Source organism: Aptenodytes patagonicus, chromosome 6 (assembly GCF_965638725.1).
Source record: "Aptenodytes patagonicus chromosome 6, bAptPat1.pri.cur, whole genome shotgun sequence".
NCBI classification, from domain to species: domain Eukaryota; kingdom Metazoa; phylum Chordata; class Aves; order Sphenisciformes; family Spheniscidae; genus Aptenodytes; species Aptenodytes patagonicus.
Window position 1 is genome coordinate 3,938,063 of NC_134954.1, and position 26,179 is coordinate 3,964,241.

The window sequence follows — 26,179 nt, forward strand, 5'->3', positions numbered from 1 at the left end:
AAGGCAAGCCTGGCTAGGCTAGCCAGGAGAGCTTTCCTGCTCAGCACCAGAATCTTTAGTTACATCAGACACATGCTTAGAGGTTTTTTGGTTTGGTGCGGGTTTTTTTTCCCCCCTGCCTGCACGGCTCACTCTCTCTTCAGTGAGACAGCAAGAGAACTAGATCGTGCTAGTTTCTCCATTCACCTTTTTAGAGTCGAGCGCGGGAGACCTAGCCCTCAGCATGCAGCACCACAAGAAAACATGCAGCAGGAGCGCTTCTCTCCCAGCTTACGAGGATTTGGTGGTAGGCAGCTAATACATCCCCATAAAAGACAGCGAGCCAGATTTATTCTTCTTGATGTTTGCAGTAATCGGCTCAAGCAGGAAAAGAGAGGCCAGCAGTTAGAGCCAGACATTCTTCCTATAGAGCTGTTTTGTTACTCCCCGCCCCTTTACTAAGTTAGTACCTGTGCGTTATCTGTGGCAGTATATTATGAGATCTCATCCTGGGTTTTGTACTGGGTTAGGACTGGCCATCCATGAGACATTCAGGTATTTTCTGCTGGAAGCGTTTTCACTTCATCTTGTATTCTTACCTGACAAGGAGGCTCAACGCTCATTCATCCTCCAGCTTGTGGATACACGCAGCAGTCATCTACTTACACCAGGGCTGAGTCTGTCAAACGCTGCAGGAATTTCTCCCCGCAGACCACCATCCATCAGCCAACCCCCTCTCACTGCAAATGTGCCCTTAAGAGAAGCAGCTAATATCAAAGATGGACCTTCCCCATCCAAACCCCTCGGTTGCCACAGGAGCAGTACAACACGCTTGCAAACAAAGAGCCATCTGTGACAAGCCAAAGGGATTTACTGCTTATCTTTTGAAGAGTTTTGCACTCAGGCGAGTCCTGCAAGGGGCTGAAGACATGCATATGTGCATAACCTACACCATAGGGAGCAGGACAAAAGGCCCCGAAGGTGCATTGAGATGTCCTCACATGGCAGTTTTAGCACTAACTTGGGCGTAGCAAATACAAAGAGCTTGCTCTTCAGATACTGAACCTGTGGATAATTCATCCACAGCAGAATGACTTCAGCAGAAAAGGCAGTCAGCAGCAGGCAGTAAAAAACACCCCACAAAAACCAAACCAACCACACAACAAAACCCACAAAAACAACCACACAACAAAAAAAAAGCTCACAAAACCACCCTTCTTTCACCTTCCTCAGAAGGAAGTCTCAAACAAGTACGTCGCAGGGCTCTGTACCCAAATACCCATCAGCACATCCATGATCCACAACACTGACTGTTCATAATGCAGTTTTATTTTTTCCTTTGTACAAAAACAAATATAAAATTTAAATCCAATAGAAAGTGTATACTAGCAATGACAAGTTTACATTACAGTAAGACAGGACAATGCGATGTGTATCTAACACCACATTAGTTTTAAAACTCTCAGTGATACATGCACTATATAAAATAAAAATTGCTAGAACTTTTAATCTATTTCTACCAAGAATATCCAGGTACCAAGATACTCAAGAACCAAAAAGTAATCTTGATAGGCGGCATCTACAAAATTAGACCTTTTCCACACACAAGAAGAAACCAACATTAATAGAAACATTTATCATTCTTTGTTAAAATCCTCTCACAAAAGCCATACATAAAATTCTTAGTAGATACAGAAAAAGCTCGTAAGTTTGTTAGCATAGGTAACCATTCAGTAGTTTAGAGAATCTTTTAGACATTTTGAAGAGATACTGTAGTTTTCAACCTGTATTTTCCCCCACAAAGCCAGAACTACGTCGACTCCTGTTTCAAAACCTAGTCAGTGGTTAAAACTAGCTCTTGAGTGAAGTCAAAGAGTAGCGTACAAAATATTTAACAGAACAGGGGTGTGTCACATGAGTGTTTACTTCTTGAAGAAAGTCTTTTCCACATTCAAGGTTTGTTTATTTGTCCCATAAACAAGATTGTACCTGAGGGATGAAACGAAAACAAGGATTACCATAGTCTGTAAATACAGTTAAAATTTTCCATGAAAGCATAAAGTCCACAGAGCGCAGCCGAGCCACCTCGTCACAGTCTTGTCTACCCTCCCTCAAGTTTGTGAGCCCAGGGATGCGTATGTTTAGATAGGTGGCCAGCTCCTGTTTCTAGAGACACACAGTTCTGTTGATGCTCTGTGGAGTCTCAGGATGCGGACTGCTGCCAGGAGCCTACTCTTCCCCCGGTGCTGGCAGCTGCATCATGTTCCCTACTAACTAGCATATCTATCATCCACATGTCACTGCAAGAAGTAGGTAAGTTATTCAAAGCAACTGGGGCAGCTCTGCTCTAGGAGAGTCAACCCATACTGCAAAGAAACCACGATCACCATGTTTGAACACTCGCTTCTGTTCACAGCAGGCTGGGGCAACACCCTAGATCCCCGAAGCCCCTGTTCTAGCCTTTGCCCTAGCGCTATTTTACTGTCCGTCAGAAAGCTGGGCCCTATTCACCAATTCACTATCAGTAACAGAGTTATTTCCTTTCCACTCAGGGGAACCATGAGTATTAAAGACTGTTCTTTTGTACCCATGAACCTGCCATGCTTGTTTCTGTTAACTTGGAACAGGAAAAAATACAAGTGTTGGCTGCCAAGTTGTATTCCAAATAAAATAATCTAATATTAAAAGGCATAAAAATATACTTGCAGGATTTTTTTTTTAGCAATAGTTATTCAGTAGCTCCAGACTTCTTTTGTCTCGATCGCATAGCTGATGTTCAACTTCTAAGCAAAAAAGTTCATACAAATGCTGCTTACCTGTAGGATTGTGCCGGATGAAGAATACGAACGGCCTGTCTACTATGAACCAAGGAGGGGATGACCTGGCTATTAAAATTGCAGCTTGCAAGAAAGATAAGGTTTAAAGTTAGACAAAGCAAGTACCACAACACATTATATACTCTATCAAAGTGAAGTTTCCCAGTGTATACTAGAAGCTTGCGCAGGCAGAGTTAAATGCCTAAAACCTACCAACATGGACATTTAAAGCCGCACAGGTCGCATGTTATTCTTCTAGGAACCGTACTAAAAAGACAACACAAGACCCACAAAGCTGGAAGGAAGTCTTGGGCTGTCACCCAAAGGACGGAGTAGCTTAGTCCTCTTTGCCACCTGGATAGCCAGGAACATTACATTGGTGGCCAAAGCGTTAGCCATTAGAAGACGCTTCTAGAGAAGTAAGCCTGTTTATATTTCTTCGGGTACACCAATGGTCTGATCAGTATTGGCAAGCTGGGATTCTCCTGAGAAGTTACATAAAATTCATCAACTGATCTGAAGTCAGAGCACATTCCTGCAATGGTCTCAAAGTGGGCTACCTTTGCTTAGCAGTATAGCCTTCTAATACAGTTTTCCCGAGTCTGACAGTTATCAGCACAGTTGCTTACTTGTTGCTGCAGAAGCTTTGGTTCCATCTTCGCTAACTTCAATTTTTGTCTTTTGCAGAACATGAGATACGTGGAGACCCTCTGTTCCTGAAAAACCCAAGGGGAACAGCACTTTCAGTAAAACTAACTGCAGGAGTCCTGAAGTACCTTGTAGCTAGCAGCTATAATAGCATGGCTAAGAATAATAAAAGCCGCTACAATCCCGCTAAAATCCTGAAGTTGCAGTGAAGGACACTACTGGTAATATCTTTGAATACAGTCACTAAGGTAATAATTACAAAAAACAGGGAATAACCTATCTTACTCCTCCCTCCTCCCCATTTACTAGGTTTTCTTATTTGATGGTTTAAGTTAGCAGTGTTCACTTGCATTTTTAGTTTTAATTAAACAAATGACTAAAAAATGCTATCTGAGTTTGAGTTACACTCATTTCTCTCGATGTCAGGGGGAAAAAAGCACTTAGCAAGACACCTTGCTTTCAATGAAACACAGGAATTTGTTTTCAAATTAAGCCAGCACAAGGCAGGCTTTTTTGTTAGATGTCTCTGTAGAAGCCAATCAGGAGTTTAATGGAAGCAGAGAACAGAAGTAAGATGACATTTTAGAGCCATGAGTTCAAAAACGTCTACACCCCATTTTCAGATAGTAGTATTTACAGCTGTGGTTTGGTCCAGTCCCTTAAACTGGGAATTTAGTCCTTGAGCTTTCCTACAGCTCAAGAAAAAGTCATTAAACACATACTTGAGGGAAAGTTAAATACTGCAGTTGCAGTATTTGTTACAGTCTAAGGTATGGTATTGTTAGAAGTCCTGCCATAGATTTTTAGACAATGCTTGAGACCCTCAGGTTGTAATATCAAATCTTAAGAAGCTGACCAACATGATTTACTGCTGTAATGCAAGACAAGGGGGAAAAAAAGCCACTGCAGCGTTCAATAGAAGCAAGCAGCCATGCTTGGCTGGCTACAAAATAGAACTTAGCTCCAATGTCATGGTAACACTTACCCAAGACAAAACAGACAACTGCATTGGTAAAACAGTGCTTTATTCAGCGCCAGAAACTATGAATAAGGACCACCACGGATTCAAAAAAAAAATAACTTACTTGTTATTTTTGCAAAGTTTGCCTTTGACTGGTCAAACATATCTGTAATACCAAGTGCTTTCAGAGGGTCCTTTAAGTCTGTTTCTGCTACTGCTGTAAATCTAGTTGGAACAAAGAAAGAAGAATGCATCGGTATTGTGCAGGAAAGTTGCCTTAAGCACTCTAATTCTCCCATATCGGAGGCGATGTACATATGACCCCAAAAAACATTCCCTGAAGGGGAAATGGATTATATTAGTACTTACTTAGGTAAAATAACCTGCACTCGTTTTGCTACCATGGTTGTCATCCAGCTTCCTATTGTTTTTGTGCTGATGTGGGGAATGATAGCAGAGAGCGGCGTTGTGCTTTCGGTAGGCAGAGCAATCAACATGCTTATCATTTCACCGTGGTACGGCAATTCAATGATATTATACCACAGCTCATTTGGAGTACTTGTAGTGCCTAAAAAAACAAGCAAAGCTAATGAGCCATGATTCTTACAGCCTTAAATCTCTATTTTACCTTTAGACACCTACTGCTGTAAGAGTCCGTTAGAAAAGCTTTGCCCACATCTTAAAACTGACTCTAAAAAGTCACAGACTGCCTGCCTTCCTGCTAGGCAGCCCTTCAAAAGTGGCACAGGCTCTGTACAGATGCTGCTTTGACAAAAAGCACAAGCAGGATCACACCATGAAGCAAATACTCATTTGAGTTCGATATGCACACTGTTTCCCAGACAAACCTCATCAGCTCAGAGCAGCAAGCCAGCTACATTGGAAATCACCAGGTCTGTGACTCAGCTGGATCTCTACTCCAGATCTCAGCTGTACCAGAACCAACTGAGCACTGAGAAACAACAGGCAAGAAAAAGCAGCAGACTATCTTTCCAAACTGAAGAGATCTTGTAGACAAAGCCCTTTTTCCTCCAAGAGTTACTGGAAGAGCTCCTGTTTGAAGTAGTCTGTTGGATTTCCTTACTAAGCAAGAAAATGAAGTATCTCATTAGGAAGCAGTCTTAAGTCCCTCAAGGGAGTGGAGAGCAGCCACTTCGCGGCAGTGCAGGAGGCCAATTAGATGAGGAGGAGTGAGATAGCAACGCCTCCGAGTTACAGCAAGTGCCGGGAAGACTGTCTTTGAGCAACCCTCTCCTCCTCCGAGTTCCCTTTGGTTACTGTGGGATTTCTGGCATGTGACTGGGAAGCAAATGCTTTTTATAGGAGTTTCAAGTGAAAACTTGTCAGTTTAACTACAGACAGGTTTCTGGGAAAGTTTTTGGATAGCAATAAGATCTTATTTTCTTTCCCCTTTCTTCATATAAGCCTGCACTTGTCAGCCTAAGCTGAAAATAGACATCTTCATTAGAAATTTAATCCTGTTGCCAGGGCCATGCAACCTGCCTTGACTGAGCTCATGTTGCTAGAAAACTGGTAGTATTGCACTTGTTTTACAGGAATTGTGTCAAGCTTGGCAGTTTGATTATTTCCTTTTATTATGACAGTGGTTCTCAGACTAGGGCCTACAGATCAAAATACTGGGTGCATAAGTCAGCTACAGAACAGTAACAAAAGGTAAACTGTCCAACAGCAAAGTACTACTATCCTGTTCTGCTACGTGCTACTATCATTACTGCTGAGGCATATCAAACAGGAGGGGATTTCATCTTCAACTGATGGGATTTAAGATGCTTAAGAAATTTCAAAGATCCCTTTGCAAGCAATAAGTAAGATAGAAGCCCTGTGTTAGGATGTCCAGAGATACCCAACCTAAAGTGAGTCTTAACTCGGCAGTATTTCTCCTGTTCCTTTCTAGCCTCAATAGCTTTTCTAGCTTAAACATAGGCCAACATAATGGAGTTGTTAACCAGTATCAGAATCAAAAGTCAAAAGCCTTTAAGATAATACTCTTGCTAAAGCCCGTCTTAAGTTAAGAACTTCTTTCAAACCCCACAGATAAGTAGCATACACTGCAGTACGCTTCCCCACCTCCCCCAACTCACACTTTCAGCAGTTATCTCAAAGTATTACATTACCTCTGCTCCAACACGTGGGTTTGGGACAGAAAGTTACAGCTGTTTACTTCAACACAAATCTACTAATACTAGTTGAGCACCACTGACAGTAAAACTAGGCATTTAAAAGCACAGTGGGTCTTGGTTTTTGGATTTATAGCAAGCTGTATTCTCCAGCCTGTTTCTCAGACTGTATTTAGCACACATGGAAGCAAGTTCCAGGCAGCACTGCTCTCTTCTTGGAAGGACGCAAGAGAAGACATTCTTTTATCAAAGCTTCAATCTTACTTTGACCAATAAAATCCCCATAGCACTGCAATGCTGAAGCTCTGAAGTATGTTGTCAGTCCCATCGAGCTGCCTATGTCAGCTCTGAGAGTCTCTGATGGAAGTCTGGCTGAACCTGCTGAACTTCTTTTCACTTGGGACTCAATTTGAATTTGAAGAGCAGTTTCACACCTTGAGAGATACAGCCAACATAACCCTGTGCTCCTCCGGCTCCCATGAGACTGGGCACTGTGCAAGTCTCATTTCTTTATTATACAGTAAAATATAGATTGATTCTACTCCAATCTTTCTTCCATACACAGCTCATCACCAGATAAACCTCAGGGTCCTGTTGCTGTCCGTAGTTTTCCTTTACTCTCACCCCTTAAAAAAATACAGATTTCTTCTTACTGCAAAGCTGAAGTAACATGCAAAGTTCTCAGCTTGGGTACTTCAGATTTTCTTTTTTAAAGACAACAGGATAAGGCAAGTACTTTGACAGAGTATTCAGTCTTAAGCAACTGTTAAATACCTTGCACAGCAAGCTCATCCATACCTCAGCAGTGTGAAATACTTCTGTAACGCAAAGCCTCCTACAGCAGCTACAATAAGCAATACCACTGAACACCACGTGTACAGCAAACTCTTTGTTTTAGTTTGAAGGAAAAGAGCAAATTTTACAACCATTGCTGGTGGTAGTGGGAGTCACTGAGCTTACCGCAGCGGAAGATCGATAATTGGGACAGCATAGGAACTTGGTAGGTCTTCCCATCAGCGCCATAAAATGGACGTTTCTTTGTATTTTCAGGTCGAAATCGTGATTTCCATAAGCCCTTGAAATACACAGCATTTACTAGAACCAGTCTGGTCAAACTGCCATCAATATCATCTGGAGCTACAACCTGATCGATCATACCTAGAAGAAATAAAGAAAGTCTGAGTATTTGCCGTCATAATGCCGATCCACTGTTCATTAAGAACCTGAAGCACATACTACTGTAGGCCTCTTGATCTGTGAGTGTGCCAGCTCCTCATGGGGCAATACATCTGAGGTTCGTAAAGGCAACGGTATTCTTTGTCAAAAAGTAAACCTTTGGGATAATTAGAAAGCAAACCTATCTTGCTAATTGATAGACTGATGTTGTAACTAACAGGGCCTTACCCTTTCCAGCATGCGAGCAGATCTAAGACTACGTTACAGTGATAATAGTTTCAGCTGAAGCACGTCCCCATTCACACACTGCTTGCAACATGGCTATGCAAAACTGGTGATGTGGTAGAGAAAGAATTTGACGGCCTCATTTCACAAATACCCCATCTAACATCATTAACACACTCCTCACATCCAGGAGGCACTGGTTTTAACTCCAAGAGATACCAAACATGTGGTTCACCTAGACTATGAATATGTTGCAAAACATGATCTCTGGCTTTAGCATATATAAGCTTGACAACTAGATGCCAAGAGGCTTGAACCATGAGGAGTTCTGTCAAGGCAGGGTTAATTAAAAAAATCCTCCACTAAACATGACTCTTAAGAACGTGGCCATATCTTGCCAGGGTTTAGGGCAGTAAGAGCAAAAGCTGAACTGCTCTACAGCTTTCCACAAGCCTGATTTACTGAGTCAAACGTCCGAGTTGCTTGAAAGCATCTTTCACATTTGAGAAAGCATGGCTCCAGGAGAACTCTGCTTGGATTTCTCACCAGTTGTATGAAGGCAAAGAACAGTAGAAGCTCCCCCGATCCCATGGGCAGATGGACACACACACTATACACATCCCTCAAGGCCACCAGACGGGCACATCTGCTGGGGCAGTGAGACTGCAGATTCCTGGCCCACCAGCTCTAAAACATCACACTAATGCCAGCTTAAAGACAGTTTTCAGCTGCAAGGCAGAGCTTTTTCTACCTCCCCACCTTTCCACAGCATTTCCATCCGAACCTGAGAGGTCTCAGATACCACCCTGCCGTGCACAAAAAGCACTCGCCAATACTCACCCCTTGTTTCATTTTTCACCCACTGGTTGATGGAATCACATGCTGCATTTGGGTCCTCAAAGTCCACGCTCTTGACACTGCACTGAAACACCTCTTTGTTCCTTGTAACAAAAGGCACTTCCATTTTAAAGCCACTCTTTGCAAACACTGCATTAGCAATTGTAACAATGTCTTTATTCTTTTTTGAGACTATGAGCCTGTTTATCTTCTTTAACGCTTTACCAACTCCTAGTTGGAAAGAACAGCAAGTTTAATTTAGAATAAGATGGTGAACAAACAGTTACTTTATATGCAACTATTAATGACATGAAAGGTCAGACATTAAGTGCTGAACTAGAAAAGGAGACCAAAGCAGGCATTCTGAGAGGCCTTCCAAAATAGCCATTTCTGATCTCTCATCTGAAGAATGCTACTGTTTCCCAGCAAAAACATGACCTTCACTGTGATGCTTGCTGCCCCTCTAGCCGTCTGCTCAGAATGCTGCAGACAGTGCTGGAGATAATATTGAGGTTCAAGTCTCAGCGTGGAGCTACTAACCACACTCTTCCACAGGACAGACTGTTCCAAAAATGTATTTCACATCGTATAAGCCCAGGTCGCCTGTCAGTTCTGTGACAGTGACAAAGAAAGTCGAGGGCTCAGCCTGCTCACTCAGAGCCAACAGGTCTGCAGGATTACGCAGGTGGTCTTGAACCTCAGAGTGCAAAGCAAAAGTTGTCTTCTCACCATCCTTCCTTTCCATTTACTGGAGAATAAAGGAAGCTGTCAAGATTTCTATAATAAGGTTCAAGTCTTAGTTTCCTTAAAGACTAGGTCCTGGCCTAAGTCAGCTACAAGCAGGAATCAATCCCTTAACGCATGAGTGTGCCTTTAAAAAAAGGAAAGGGGGAAAGCAGTAGGTTCCAGTGCTTACAGTCAAGATCCTTAGGACCTGAAAGCAGCTTGTACTGAGTGCTTGCTAGCTCCTTCACTGTATACGAGAGAAGGCATATGGCAGCACAGAAGAACTGCTATGTTCACCATACCCAGTTCTCCCCGTTGTTATGGCTTATGAATGAGTGCTTGTCTACACAGGGAAGCTATTGCCAGGCAAGCAACTTCATGTTCAACCATTACACTGAACAGGATCCTTGGGCGGCTGTTTTTACAGCACTTATTAATGGGCTCCCTCTGTTTCCCAACACAATTTAGGCAGAAACATTTCCAGACTGCTTCCTTATGTAGACAAACTTGAGATAAGAGATATGAAGGGAATAAATTAGTTCAGAGTTATTCTCTTAGCTGCATGTAAGAAAAAGCCTCAGATGGCTTTGCTGTTTCATGTATCGTAAATGCTTTAGCAGTCCCGTTTGTATGAATTTCTACATGTTCACTCTCCAATATTATGGGCAAATTCTTTTGGAGAACATACCATAACAGAGGTTCTCAAACTGTATTCTGTGGACCACTGGTGGTCCACGGAGCACTTGCTGGTGGTCCGGGGAGAGCTGGCTGGTCTCATGATGCTGGCTCTCCTCTTTGCTTCCAGCTGCTAAATTGCATTAAAAGACAGCTAAAGATAAATTAAATACTTTCCAACTATTACCTTTCCAAAGAAGCAGTTGCCGTAGTTGCCAAAGGTCTGTAAGGCAATCATGAACGAGAGCAGAGGAGATCTGTGCAGAGATAGGTAGCATCCCATAACAAGTCTCTGTAGCAAGGTACTGGCTACCTTCTAAGGAGTTTGAGAACCTCTGTGTCTCACAGTTAGGATTAGAAAGTCTGCAGGCCAAATAAAGCCAGCTGACATAATGCTTCAAAATTTTTGCAAGTACTTATATTTTGAGCATTCAAATGTTCCTAAAGTTGATTATCCCATGAAGAGATTTCCATCTACAACATTTAGATTGTAAGCTGACAAGTCATTTTGCTGTACTTTAAACCCAGAACCAAAACAGCAAAGCAAATGAAGACAGAACAACATGTTATATGACAATACTGCTCAAGATTTAAATGTGCACTTACCTCTTGGAGGGTTTTCTATTCCTGGAAGGAAGGCAGAATGCCGGCACTAAGATGTTAAGTCTTGCTGGCAAACACTCACAAAAATACTCAGCATGCAAAGTAAAGCAGCAAGAACCTTCAGCCTACACCCTCTCGAGGGGCAGACGTTGGCAGAGGAATATAAACACAGATGCATGCAGTGTCAGGCACAGAGACAAGCAGAAATGGCTGTTTCAAGAAGAGGGCACTACAAGAACTACAGAGTCAGGGATCCTGACAGCAGAAACACAAATGAACAAAACCGAAGAGCATCAAAGTGAAAGTATCAATTGTATGGTTAGAGTTTGCATTGCTTTCAATGTGGTGACGAGAAATACTCTCTTGCCCGGTTATCTAAAGAGTGGCACATTAAGGGCTGTTCAGTACAGCCTGAAATGGGGCACTGCAGCCTTCCTGCATAGCGCTGGCCCTGGACCGCCATCCACGCTGTTCTGGAAAAAAATCAATTTTGCAAGGACGAAGGCAGTTCTAACCAGGGCCCTGAAGTCATTAACAAAACTGCTTATAAGCCAGTTCAAGTATATGTACATGTCCATACTCAAATTGCCAATTAACTTCAAGGGTGTCCATTTTGTGCTTTGGTAAACAGAGTTAATTGGTGTATGATGCAATCTACCACACTTTGAAAGCCATCTCAAAACAGCATGAAGATTCTGACAAAACACACTGAAAAACACCTTAGGAATCACTGACCATTTACACTGTATCTCATCATAGTTGTCAGCTGCTTCTTTGTCTTGCCATCAGCACCCAGCTGCAACACCCCCAGGACTGATGCAATCCCATGAGGAGAAACAACAACATTGTCCTGAGGCTTAGCTTTCACTATCTGATTGAAGACCTGGATTCCAACATCAGAGCTAAGTTCCTCCAGAGGATAAAAACTGAACTGGGAACATACAGATGTTAAAGTCCCAAGTACAAAGAGAAGTGGAAAGTGCCAGTTCATGATTTCTGGTTGGAGATACCTGTAAGAGAACAGGAGGGGAAAGTTACGTCAGCTTTCACAAGTACAGCATTTTTACTTTCAACTTAAATTCTTATTTACCTAAAGAGCAGGCAAGTCTTGCACATGCTCCACACACCATTCACAGAGCTCTGGCAATGGGACTCACACCTGCATTTTACTGCTACCAGTATTTTAGGTCTAAGGGTTTTCAGAAGCAGACATAACCATAAAATAGCTAGGTATCAGTGACTATATAACATGACAAAAGCCACCAAGCTGGGAGACAACCTCCTGCCACACACAAGTTCAGTTAGTTTTGTGTTTCAGTTAAATGGAGTCTTGGCATTCTATTTAAACTGCCCTTTAGGATAAATTAGTGCTAAGCAGCCTTGTGGTATGGTCCTCGCCCACTAAGATGTGATGCACAGTACAATTTACAGATCATTTTCTGCAGCAAACAGAAGCACGTATACATATGCAAACAGACCTTCTGTTGTGGGAATTTACACCTGCCTAGAATAAGAGTTAGCTGCATAACTAGCATTTTCCATGATGGGAATCTAGAGGAAGACTTAGATTTTAAAATGCAAGGTTAAGTTTGGATTTTAGCCTGTACTTTCCCATTTAAGAAAATCCAGCGGCTAATGAGTACAGAAGGAAGTTCACATTCCAAATGGGCCACTCTTCATCTGCAGATCTAACACCTAACAAGCATTAGGCACAAGCAGCCTGCAACAGTTTGTCCAGGACCTCTCAGCAACTGCTTAGGGAACCAAGCCCAAATCTGAAACAGTGGGTACTGTAACTACTAGGCTGTATTGCTTCCTCATGGAAGTGTATTCAATCCCTTATTTTGTTAGGGCAAGCAGGTACTTAGAGGAATAGTCATGCAATAATCTCCTATTTCATGAAATTAGGTTCTCTGCTCACCTTTCAGAAGTTCAATCACAACATTTTTATTTTAAGACGTTTCAGTTGCACAGTTCAAGAATCCTGACTTCCATTTGCAGACCAACAAGCGAGCCTGTTCCCCCGCTGAGCTGACTTTGGTGCTCCAAGAGCACACTTAGGTGTTAGTCTCTCTAACACGCTGAGGAGTCAACTAGTTCCCCAGTTCACCGAAGGCTACTCAGGCTGCAGGAGGTATACAACTGATTAAAATGCCATTTGCATACCACATGCAAAAACCAAAAATAGGTCTCTCCTCCCCTTGAGCCCTCTGCTCAGCACTGCACACTTGCTCTTCTGGCTCCAGCAGCCCCCGAGCCGGAGGCCAGAGACGCCGCATTCAGGCGGGGAGCGCGTTTCGGCTGAGGCGTTATTCGCAGCCGCTTCCCACTCACGCGAAAGGGCGTACTGCACCAAGGAGCTCTGCCATTGCACAGCCTACCTACGCTGCCAAGTTCAAACTATGCTGGAGCACTTGATTACCAGAAAACCAGCTGGTGTTTGTACAGATTAATTTAATCATCTTTTAATAGCATGTACTTTAACTGTGCTAAAACACTTGAAAGTAACAAATACAGCATTTCCACTTTCTTCTACACCATTTCAGGGGACAGAATTGGCTTTGTCAAAGTTTGCTGTTGCAGCACAGAATAAACCAAATGCTGAACGTGAAATAACGCAGGAGTTGAGACATCTTTCTCCCCCCAACCCAACTGTTAGTATAGCTGTGACCAGAGGAATCTGTCGGACTGATTTAAGTTATGCAAGAAAAAGTGAAAAGGCTGTCCTACAAAGCAGATTAACAGCCCGCCCACTAATTAAGTCTCTCCCATCAACCTACCAATCCCCCAAGCAGTTTTGGGAGTCACTGAAGTACACTTCCAAAGGAGCTCCATACCAGCCATCAACTGGCACTACTCAAGCTTAGTCTGAAAACTAGACTGGATTTGGCCGGCTGCAGCTGAGACCTGCGGGAGGAAAACCCAAATGCCATCTGACCCCCCCAAAGCAGGTTACGTGAGTCACTTCCTAGATTTGTCCTGCATCCCACACCACTGGCTACAGCAGGAAGCAGTCGTGGGGAGGACCAGCAGCCTGCAGGGAAAGTGAACTTGTATTTTTTTTTTTAATTAAAAACGTTAAGGACTATTCTTAAGTGTTCTTCGATACTAGCACAAACCACCTGAAATCTCTGGTTTTGTTCTTAGGGGGAAGGCTTCCCTCTCTCCCAGGCAGCAGCTCTACACCAATGGCAATGCTGCCTTGCAGGAGGCAAGTGTGGCTTGCCGCTCCAAGAGAAGCTAGGTTTTGGGTTTAAGGGTTTTCTTTGGAGGTTTGGTGACCATCTCTTCTCCCTACCCGGAGACCCAAGGGGCAGTTTAAACAAAAACTATTAATCCTAATATTAATCAGACTTTCACCTTTACCTAGTACTTTGGCAAAAAAAAAAACCCTCCACAACTATTAGTAGATGCACTTACAAGCCAGCAAACAGTTCATGTTGGTGCAATACAGCCTGTCCCATGTAGTGATGGAGACCAGGGATAGTGACAGACAATGCAGTCACAGAGCACACAGTTTGAGCTGTGATTTGAAAACCCTGCTTTTGATTGAGGCAGCTCCACCTGATCCAGCCAGCAAACCAGAAGAGACTGGGCTATTTTGAGTGCATCCACCCTTGACACATTACCTTCCCAGAAGTATATTGTGAGGGCAAAGACAGGAGTGACACCTCTATGAAACCAAATAAAACAATGTCTCATTGTCATTTATGTACTGCATCTGCACAAGCCTAACTGAAGTCAAACATTTCTCTCCTTTGCCTTTATCACAATACATTGCACGTCCCAAGTTTTCTACTTCACTGGTGACAGCCCCTGCCACACTCAGGGTGACAGCTACCAACAGCCTTGCATTTTCCCCACGATACGTGTGTGAAGCCTTGTCAAAACAACCCAACTCTGCTCCCAAGGCCACTGCTGCAGGATTTTGGTTTCGCTTTTTTTGTTTCAGGGAAAAACTATTACCTCCTGCACCTGGTTTCCCCAGAGGTCTCCATGCTTGCCTAACCTCTCCCTCCTGCTATGCCATCAAGGCAGGTTGGTCTCCATTTTGGAGCACAATCTCTAGCAGATACCTACTCAATAAGTGGAACAAAGTTGTGCGGTGCTCTGAACACAGGAAAAAAAAAAAAGAGTAAAACCGCTTTTCAGCATTAGTTACAGAGCAGCCATTTCTTGACCCTGCCGTGCCCATTGCACAGCTCAACCAGCTAACTGAGGAGCTAATTTCATCTTCGAGCAGAAGTGGCATTCATGTTATTAATGCTTCTGGCATGGATTTCAGTATGTTCAACTTCTCTGCACTTCAGTAACAAGTGCATTTGCATATCCTGAAACAAAGAAACAGCTTAAGTACAGCGCAAGGAGAAAATATCCAAAATGATGTAGGATGTGTAGGATGGAAAACAGTTGACCTGCTATACAGGATACCAACAAGCTTTCAACAAGCTTTCATAATGCTGAAGCTAAAAACTTAGTGATAGTTAAATTTGCATCTAATGCTTCAGAAAGCCAAACACAAGTTAGGCATTTCTTTGCCTATGACCTTTGTATTTTTTACAAAGTTAACTGAGAAGGAGGAAGGTGTATAGGCAAATTCATTTACATAAATGTGGGCTTTTGAAAGATGCTGGACTAAAAAAAATCCCTCTTCACAGTAGGCTGCCCACTTCTTAGATTGAGAACTTACAGGAAGGACATCCCACAACTTAAACTTCTAAACAGACAACAGAAATACTGACACTGACCCAAAGAAATGCATCTAGAGAATAATAAAAAACACAAAAGCCAGATTTGTTATGCAAACCCAGTTCTTAACCCTAATGCTAAAGTTTCTAAACAGAACAGATGGCAGCATCATGCATTCAGCTGTATGAGGGATGCCTTGTCCACAGCAGGCGTACCGAGAACTCCGTTACTCCACCTACCTCACTGAACAGCACCATACCAAGTCCTGTACACCACGCTAAATTAGTAGTTACTACCTATATCTAACTGCAGAGCCTAGTTTAAGCTGCTGCATATTTTCAGACAAGCAGTCCCATCAGGCACAGAGCTCTGGGGAAGGCAGGAGAGGAACACGGCAGCGTGTCGTATCTGCACTGGTAGTTTTGTGTTGTTTCATGACAGATGAAGCGTCTTCAGGCTACCAATCTCCAGATGACCTCAGCCTCTAGCTGGTGTTGCAAACACTAACCCTCACACATACGAGGCAGCGTACTCAACTCTCACTAGGCTCAGCTATTCAGATCACCCATGTAATGCATCGTTTAAGTTTTTGGCTGAAGTTATTATGTAAGTATTTATGTCAACAAAGAGGACACGATGCTTTCGGCCTGCATTTACAGAATGCTTGGTACAAAAGCAAAGTTATATCAATACAGGCTCTTTGATCTGGGTCTAGAAAGGCATTTGGTGGAGCAGGGAGAAGATAGGTCTTCAGCCCCAGGCACAAAAAGGTGCTGAGCGTGGAGATCCTCCTACAGGAAAGAACTAGCTTAGGAAGGACTTTGGTTTCAGAGAGCCAGGCCGAGCTGCTGCACTCTTCCCGAGAGGAAGAGAAGTTAGTTTGGTTCAAGATCAGAGGCAAAAACATGAGCTGAAAAAATACCTGTTTAAAATGCAAGTTGGAGGAAAGACCTGACCCAGAGAGCCTGAAGAATACTTTGAAGTGAATTGAGGAAGAAATAGTGAACTGTACGTAGATTTTTAGATATCTGTACTGACTGCACTAAGTATGAGACAGGTCCAAGTGTTTATTTTGAAGCCTGACTTCAACAGCAACCAGGTATAACCCAAAAGGCTCATTCTTGCAGCTGCAAGACGGATTCTGCAGTTTCTTTAAAGACATATCAAGCATAAGGAAATTTAGACACCCAACTTCACTTCTGTGAATAGCTGTAACCAAAACAGCAGCAAGCGCAGCTAAACAGAGTAAAACTGAAAAGCAGGGTCTTGCAGCCTTGCTGGTCTCACTGTATCAAACCCAAAAAGCTCAGAACCCCTGAGCCCACGCAGCAGGCACTGGGCAGTCTGTGCACCCAGAGAAACTCTGCCTGGGACAAACATTCGGGGACTTCTCCAAGTTTGAGATGTTGATGTTTCCTTGTCAGTGCCATCTGTGCTACTAATTTAAAAGTTTTATTTCAACTGACATGTGAGCTCAAAGAAAGCAGTTTCACTTCAGGCATTTAACTAACTCTCTCCAGCAGGACTGAATAAATATTCAACCAAACTTGTTAACAGTCATTTAAGGAGCTGGCTGAGCACACAGCAATTGTTTCTCCAAAGCAATGAGACCACTCTGGTTGCAGTGGGAAGGTCACATGCTGGGTCTTGTTTTCCAGATGATACACACTTGGCAGCATATTAAAACACTCAAGCCTGTTGGTAGGCTTCTCCTCTCCCCCTCACAGGTGTTTGCAACTCCCCTTCTGCCTAAGCCTCTTATACCCCAAAGACTTCAGCTTCAGTGTCCTCTCCTACCATGCTGCTTGGCCTCTGCTACATCTAAACACGCTTTTGGGTTCGGAGCAGCAGGACCCACGGTCTGAATGCAGGCGAGTACTGAAGTAGCTTCTTCCACACGACAGAACTGTGAAATGTTTCATCTTCCTCCAGGTTTTCTGGTACATCCTGAACATTGGCTCTTCCTTTTCATCTAACAACTCTTTCCAGTGCTCCTGCTTTAAAGAAGCAAGGAAAAACCCCACAGACATCCCCATAGATACAAAAATAAAAGCCATGTTATATCAACGTCTCAGGTCACATGAAAAAATATCTAACACAACAAAACAGGTTTTTATTACTCAATACCTGGAAGGTTTAGTATATGCAGAGCATTACTAAGAAAGGATGATTACTAGCTTTTAAACAGCTCAGTACTTACATTGCTCTGAAGAGGAGTAAGTTACTGTCAACATGAGACAAACATAACTCATACACAGAGATAAGCTGGAAGTTTTTTTAAAGAACATTTTGTATGTTAAGATATTGGTCTGACTTCAGGCACTACAGCCAACATTGCACACAAGCGCAAAGAGCATGGTACTGGTTCTGATGCTTTCCTCTCTCAACCTCAATCCATTCTCTGCTACTTCCAATTCTCTCAGTTTGTTAGTGCATTTGCATTTGTTTCAAGATGGACCATCTCTACCTGGAACGCCTCCCTTTCAGCTGCGTCTAACCAGCCTCCCCTGCCAAGGAGGAATTTCCCAGCAGAGCGCTGGCTTGTAAAACTGGCTGGCCCCAGATAGGAACTATCTCTCTGTCCAAGCACAGCTCGCACACGAGCAGAAAGTTAGAGTTTAGTGCTTCTTTATGAAAAGTCCTGACCACCACTTCTTGGGAGTTTCCATTTAGCATGAAGAACAGACAGACAAGCTCCATTTAAAACTTTCTGCAGCCTCATGACTAGCGTCTCCTGTTCGTAAGCCAGACCGATTTTCTCACCGGTATTGGTCTTCTGGTTTGGTGGTGGTTCACGGTAGTTCTCTGCGTGATGTGAAACTGGTCTTTGTAAAGTTGACCAGAGACAGCTTTTGATTTCACCACTTAGCTGTAACTGTACTACAACTACACAAGCACTATTCAGAGTTTCAAGGACATAGATAAGCATTTAAGTATCATTTGCTTTTACTTCCGTCTCTCATTTATACATAATTAAAAAAGCCAACTTGAGCTCTCCCCCCCCCCCGTCTGTGGGGGGCAGGGGGCTTATGGAGATGATTCTGGGACTTTACAGTTCTACCACCATTTTCAAATTTTATCTGCTGGCTCTCATTATGGTAGGCTCAACAACTATTGTTAAAGTTTCTATGTGTTATTTACTCCTGTATTTAAAGCAGAGGTTCCACAGCCCTCTCTAAGATCAATTATCAAGTCTTACAGTATCAGGAAGATTAAAGAGAATTACATTTTCAATTTACTGGTGTCCCTTTATTAAAGAAGTGGTTTTGTTGATCTAAAGTTCTTTATGCAATGTGGTTATTTTAACATAGTGAAGAAACAGCATGGGACAGTCAGCCCATCATGACTAATGCTGCAGAACCAGTTTCCCAAAGAGACGCAGCACAGTAGTGTTTCACAACATGGCAGCGAGGCCATACCCTCTTGCTCCAGATTCACTCCAGTAGAGGGAATGATGGTTCAATGATTAAAGCTTTTGCCCAAAACTCAGCAGCAGGTTCATAACCCAGGCTCCCATCTTAAGTTTTTGTGGAAGAAAAGCCTCGTGGAATCACAGTTCCCACATTTACTGTACGTTAACAATGCTCACTATGCAAGTACAGGCTCATTAAGAACCAAAGGCAAACCTACAGGGTTGCAAGCTCCCATTAATAAGGTACAGGATATTAACCCTTTGGTAATGGGCTGCATAAGTACAGATTTATGAAGTAACTCCACAAGGTGCTGGACTAACAACGGCTGGCGTCTTACCAACTCAGGTCCCTCACCACCACCTTCACCTTAGCCCCCACTTCTGCTATAGTATTTGACCTTCTTTTCTTCCTTAAAGAATATTAAAGGGAAACCCAGTACCCTTACTCATTTCCACTTGCTGCAGGACTCATCTGATACCAGGACTCTCGCACCTCTACACCCCTGCAGAGCAAAGTGAAACTTGCTCCTTCTCTCCCCACGTAAATTTTAATCTGGCCAGTGACACATGCCCTATCTCCTGCACGTACCAGGCTGAGAGAGTAGAAATAGCTTGTGGAGATGGCTCCATGGCCACTTTGAGACGGTGTGGAGAGCTGTGCTTGGAGCAGATTGAACATCAAGAACTTGCCAGTATACATCCTTCTTCAGAAGGGTTAAGATACTAATATCTGTAATACTCAGACCTAGAGAGCCATCAAGCAAAGAAAAAAATCTTTGTAAAAAAATAACAAAGGCTAGAGACAGAATCAAGTCCTCAAACCAATAGTGAAGATTTCAGTAGAGCTTTGACAAGGCATGCGAGTTGCTGCAGAGTAGAAGATAGATGATTGCTTGCCTTCAGATTCTACACCTTTTAGGTTTAGTTTACCCTACAAAAGAAGTACATATATTTCCTATTAAATAACACCCTACAAAGCCCAGTTCCCATCATTCCACACCCTGTGGTTCAGTCTGGGTTTACAGCACAACTGAAAATGGAGTTTTCTATGTAGCAATAATATTTTTATACACCTGGGATGCTAAGAGAGATGGCAGGACCTATCAGCCACATGGTATCTAACCAAAGCCTATGCACGCTTTGGTTAGAGATGCCCAATATTACCAAGTTTTTATTTATTCTTCCTCCTACAAGAGGTAAGGCTATGGTAATAGCGGTGTTAGCGGTTCTGTAAAGTTACACAGTTCTATGCGATACACTCATTTCACCACAAAAAATAAACTGGAACAACGCCAGTATTCTCTGTTCATAATAAGAACTTTTGTAAGAACTTGTACATACACAAACTCATGGATATCCAAGACCTGAAACTTAAAGCATTTGTATCTAGGAAATACTACCATCTGACAAAATACCTGGAGATATCAGGAACACTGTTCTGACCATTTACTTTACTTGTGGTTGGAGATCTGCAGAGTGATAGGTGACTAGCCTTTTATTTATTAATCATACTGTACAACATTTATAGTCAACAGTTCCCTATTTGCAGGTGAATTTAGAAACCCTGTTCTCATCCAAAATGCTAGATATCAAATGTAACTCTTAAAATGTAATGTAGCCAAGGATTAAAGTTATTAATATTTAAGATGAAAAAAACACATTGCTTTTCTATCTCTAAGACAGCATCACTGAAACAGACTTAAGCTCACAGAAACATCAGATACTAGTTTTCCAGTGGCCTTTTCTCAGCCATTTCAGAACTAGCTTAAAGGTCACCCAAAAAGGATAGGGATATTTATATTTTTCTTTACAGCATATAGACATTTACTTATATTCATCATTTTCCCCTCCCTAGCTTCAGAAGCAGAACCAGCCAACCACAAAAGCACCAGAAGTCACAGATGCTGTAAGGATGCAGGAATCGCACCCATTAAGGATGCGGGAGTGAAGCATTGTGCTGGAAACCCTAACTATATAGACACCTCCTCAGTCATCTGCAAGAAGACTTACATTAACCAGTTAATAAGAGAATTAACAGCTATTTCGAAGACCTGTATTTCAGAAAACAGGCTCTTTTCATTAAGCTGACCTCACCTCCTATTATCCCACCGGCTTTACTACAGGTTTCTGGAAAGGCAAGACCTAAATTTCCATAGGAAAAAAGGGACAACTGAGTATGAACTATGCACAAGAACCCTGCAAGAGCAGGTCATGACCTGGTATATTAAACCATCTGATTCAGTTCAGATTGAAAGTTTGTAGGCCGAGTTGTGAGCTGCGTTGGCTGAGAAGCCTCCGCACAGTCCGTCGCTATTTCTGTAAAGCAGATGACGAACCTCAGCAGAGGAAGTAGGCAATTAGCTGGAAAAGCAGCCTCTTAAGCTGAGCTGCCAGAGCAGCTGGAGGCCTCAAGCTTGCTTCACTGCTGAGAAAGCTACGTGAACTACTCCTTCTGGAAGAGGAAGGTACATAGCAAGATGGAGATACGTAGCTAACAGATAAATCCGCCAACTTCTACACAGGGTTTCTTAGATCGCTTAAGGATGTAAAGAAGATAACAGAATGGAAGAGGAAAAGTTAGAGGTACGTCCAGTTCTCACCTTGTTTTTTGTACCTGTAACCTGTAAGACTGCCCCTCTCCTATTAAAACAAGAAACCTCAAAAACCACTCACGACCTTTGGCCAACAGAAGCTTGCAGTTCAGACCAGATGACACAGCCATCGTGGAAGCAGTGATGATCATCACTAAATACCACAACATGCCCTGCTGCAGGAATAGATGCTTAAAGTTCAAGTTGTTAAACAATAAGAAAAGCATTTAAGTAAAAGCTTGATCAAATAGCTGATGAACATGAATTCGTATCATCTGCACATCAGCTGAACTAAAAGAGCTAAGATGTACCAACATTTCTCAGTACTGCTGCTGGAGACCCCAGTGTGATTTACAGCTGCGGCTTACAGTCTGTTGACAACTAATATTTCTCAAACAGCTTCTACCTGCATGCTGAGGCCACTGCATACACACAGCCTTGAGCAGGGGTCTTCAGTTCAGAACTCGCTGGTAATCAGTCTTGATGCCTTCCATAATTGCTCTCATGGTCCCAACATACTAAAAAAAGAACTTCAGACCACTGTTTCTAAAGCCCAGGAAGAGAACAGGAGGCTGCCTGAAGCACATGGTTTACATCACGTTGCTGAGTGTGGTCAGCAAGACTGAGATTTCCACCATGGGGAGATCAATCCACAAGATAAATATGCCTTCATACTTAAACCGCTTTGTGGCATATTTATCAGATCCCAGCATGAGTCACCTCCTGATTTCAGCCCGGAAATATAAGCAAAAGCATCTTTCTGGCTATTAAAGGTGAACACCAGACCACAGACAAAGATACAGTAGCTGCCAAAATTCATGTGTTTCCACAGACACTGCTCAAGACGAGGTGCTAAAGGATAAATAGAGCATTTCAGTTAGCACTTAAGTGTATTTCAAGGCCATGACAAACAACTCAAGAAACTATGGCTCATACTAGCATTGCCGCTAAAATTGCCTCATTTTCTTCCTGTCCGTGATCACTGGCTCCAACTTTAGCACTGACCTCCTCTGTGCCTGCCGAAGTATTCATGTAGTTGAGTAGTGAACTAGAGTCTAGTACTAAAGAGGAGACAGGAAAAAGCAGGACACAGGACAGCTTTTTTCCATAGCATGCCAGCCTAAATATTTGTGTAGCTACAGCTGTAGAATGCTATCACCTTTATTTTCATCTCTTTCTGGTCTCCTCCCACCCCATCATTTTAACCTTCGCAGAAGAGACACACCTGAACACATACATGGTTGCACATGTTCAGCTTTCTCATGTTTTCACACACAGAAGCTATTTACTTCAATAAAAAAAACACTTCCCATTTTCATAGTTCTCTAAGTTACTCTGTTCATCTTTAAATTCATATGTAGGTGATTGGCTACTCCACACCACCTGCTCTCCAAAGCTAAAAAGAGGCGATTATTTATATCGCTCTGCTTATTCAAAAGTTGTTTATGGTTAACATAAGTGCACTGAATTACATGGTACTCACAGGCTAGTACTTTGCTGTAAAATATGATTTGTAAGTTATGTCACAGGCAACTGGGAGGATGCCCGGAGGCACACAAAGATGACTCCAGCCAGCACACTTTACAGATTAGTGATGATTAATCCATCTTTTCCCTATCTTCCCATGTACAAAACCTTTGACCCTAAAGAATAGTAGAATCCAGTTAACAGACCAGCTAACTGGAAACATCTTGATGATTAGGCTGGATTTCCCCCTAATTAATATTACAAAAGTGCGCTTTCTCATGCATGCTTGTGATTAAGCAATCCAAGCGGTCCAGACAACCCTAACTCCAGCTTCCAAGAAAAACCTTCCGCTGAGCCTCAGCTTTTTCAAGCCTGAGCACCGCAGTTGCCTAGCAAGAATCAAAAGCCACAACCAGCTGCGTAAGCCAGGTAGATACTGAGCCCGCCACCACCAGAGCAATGCAAATCTCTAGCCAGAGCTCCCTCTGAGCTGTTCCCTTACTGTAGATGTACGCAGTTTATACGCATCTCCATTTAATTCCTAGCAATAAGGTGAGGTTGTTATTTTTATACACACACTTCAATCTAGTCTAAAATGCCTAGCGCAGCTTACTGGGCTCACTGCTTGACATTTTTCTGCCTAGCAGTATGCTGTTAAGAAGCTTTAGGACTGGAACACATTTCTGGCTGTGCAATATAGAGACCCACACTAAAAGCCTCCGCGTGCCACCAAGACATGCTATTCTCCTGGTTGTCAATGACAACACCAAACAGAAGCTTCAACACTTCTGTATACACCTTGAGACAAAAACCACTGCGGATTTCTGCTGTTTTCTTTTTTGTACTGACATGAGTTTACATCACTTCCCACATGAGGTACATAGAGCTATATATAGACAGCGGTCTATAGCGATGGCCACAGCACCATTCAAAGCAAAGAGGAGTTTTTATAACATCCTGATACCTAGGTAGCAGATGCAAGGGTAATGGCCAGATAAGCAGCTTTTCAGCATCTTAAGAGCACTGACAAAATTTGCTGACAGGTTGTCTGACATACAACTTGTCCATAATTGTAAAGAAGCTGTGGACTAGCATTCATTACTCAAAGTTTACTCCTGGGCCAAACAGCTGCTATTCTCACAGGTTTACACACCCCATAAAATGCTAAAATTCCAAACTAGCACATCTTATATGTATTTGAATCGATCTACTTAATCATTCCGCCTTTTTATTTGCGTTGGTCTTCACCTCACACGCTTTAAAGACTCATCTGATCGCTCAGCAGGCACGCAGCTGCTTTTCACTCTGCTCGTGGATTTCTGCAGCTTCTCCCCTTTTTTCAAAGCTACACGACAGTACAGCTGCTTACACCTACGTACGTTTTGTGAATAGTCCCTACAAAACCAGGTTTCTAATGAATTCCCGTGAGGAGCAGGGGGTAAGACATTACTAAATACTCACACAAGAGAAAGTGAAGGGAGTAGTCATTTTTCAGTGCAGTGAAAAAAAAAAAGAAATCAGCCTACCAGGTTTCTCTTTCAGGAAGTTGCCCAAGAATGCAATTAAAACCACAAAAACCAAACCGTGTTTCAGAATCATATGCAGGCATGGGAAAGGGGGAGAGACATAAATCACACTGAGGCCTCTAATCCATAAGCAGATGTTCTCGAGTTTTAAGGGAAATCTGACATTTTAACACCGATTTGTTAGCACAACGGTATCTCCAAAGGTTTTATTTCTCTGTGAAGATCCTCCTGCGTTGCACAACACTGAGCCAAGATATTGAACACCATTTTAACCAGGAGACAAAAGGCCCTCTCCTGAGGTGTACTTTGCATTTCCAAATCCTCCCAGAACTCAGTACATGAAGCACGCTCCCACGTTATTCAACAGGGAGCCAAGGTAAGAGTTTTAGCTAACCCGTTCTCTGCTTCAACACACAATTTGATGCCACCAGCACTATCCAAACCCTGTTTCAGTAACAGAATATATACACCCTTTCCTCCCTGAACTGCAATGGCCGTAAATACTTCTCTCCCATTTCTCTGTCACTCGGCGTGTAAAGAAAATCTCAGTTACTAACTGAATTATGATTTTTTTTTTAACTACAAAAAAAAGCAAGCTCTCCCCCACAGCGGACAGGAGACACTGATGAACTGAGCAACTTCCAGTTCTCAAGCTCTTACGATGAAGCCGATGCCGGGGAAGCGCCACCCCTCTCGCACCCGCGAGCGGAGCGGGCTCCCACGCCGGCCCAGGGATGCAGCGGCCACCCGGCCGCTTCCCGGGGCGGCGGGGACACAGGACGGAGCCGATGGCAGAGGGGAGCCGGTTCTCCCCACCCGGGGCCGGGCCGGCGCTGGCAGAGCCAGCCTGGAAACCCACTTCTTGGGGGAGGGAAGGAAACAACCAACCCTCCTTGCTTTCAAAAAAACCAAGAAGAGAAAGAGAAACTCACCACGCCAGAAGCACCCACTCACGCCACAGCGCCCACGCATCCGGCGCTGGGAAACTTGTGGGAGCAGGCAACAGGCAAAGCACGCCGAAGAGCCCGCCGGCACCCGGTCAGGATAACGCGTCCTGATCGACCACTTGCGGCCAGCGGCCTCCGGGTTGTCAACGGGGAAACTTTGGGTCCGTCCGTCCGTCCCCCCACCCCCGCCCCGCAGAGCCTGCACGCCGCCTCGACCCCCCCCCCCCCCCGGGCGCCGAGCGGCTGCCCCGGGCCCTCCAACCCGCCCCGTATCGCCGTCCTCTTCCTCCACCCCCGCGGCAGCACGGCGCAGGGTTCAGCCGGCCCTCGCTCACCTCCCCTCGGCAGCTCTCAACCCCGTCCCCCGGCGGCAGCCGCTGCACCGCGCCGCTCAGCCGGAGCGCGGCGGCGCCCGGCGTTTATAGGGCCCGCGGCCCGGCCCGCCCCGCCCCGCCCCGCCTGCCCGCCCGCCCTCCCCTCCGCCGAGCCTGCGGCCGCCCGCCTCGGGGCAGAGCTGTCCGCGGCCGTCGCTGCGGAGCAGGGAGGCGGGGGGGGGGGGGGAGCGCAGCGGCGGGAAGCGCCGGCCCGGCCCCGAGCCCGCCTGAGGGGAGCAGCCCGGCCTGCCCGCGGTGTGCCGGGCCACAGGCCCACGGTGCGGCGGTACCCCCTGGCGCCTGTGGCACCGTAGGGCCCGTCGTGCTGGGCACGGCCGGCTGTGTCCCCCTCGCCCCGGGCCTGTCCACCAGCATGCCCCTGCCCCAGC

At 44.1% G+C, this 26,179-nt stretch overlaps 1 protein-coding gene across 6 annotated transcripts; it reads right to left on the minus strand.

Moving 5' to 3' along the window:
- Positions 1-1,286: 1,286 nt before the first annotated feature.
- On the minus strand, positions 1,287-25,801 carry SERPINE2 (serpin family E member 2). 6 transcript variants are annotated; one of them, XM_076340877.1, is made up of 11 exons: positions 25,752-25,801; positions 11,520-11,794; positions 10,788-10,808; positions 10,195-10,314; positions 8,784-9,011; positions 7,503-7,700; positions 4,774-4,972; positions 4,529-4,629; positions 3,425-3,511; positions 2,796-2,879; positions 1,287-1,968 (listed from the first exon to the last, which is right to left on the minus strand). In XM_076340877.1, exons 2-11 carry the CDS (start codon positions 11,773-11,775, stop codon positions 1,931-1,933), a joined length of 1,332 nt encoding a protein of 443 aa, XP_076196992.1. In that variant the 5' UTR covers positions 11,776-11,794; positions 25,752-25,801; the 3' UTR covers positions 1,287-1,930. The 6 variants fall into 6 exon arrangements, with proteins under 6 accessions (XP_076196992.1, XP_076196993.1, XP_076196994.1 ...); XM_076340878.1 differs by lacking the exon at positions 25,752-25,801 and adding an exon at positions 25,402-25,421; XM_076340879.1 differs by lacking the exon at positions 10,788-10,808.
- Between the last annotated feature and the right edge of the window lie 378 nt (positions 25,802-26,179).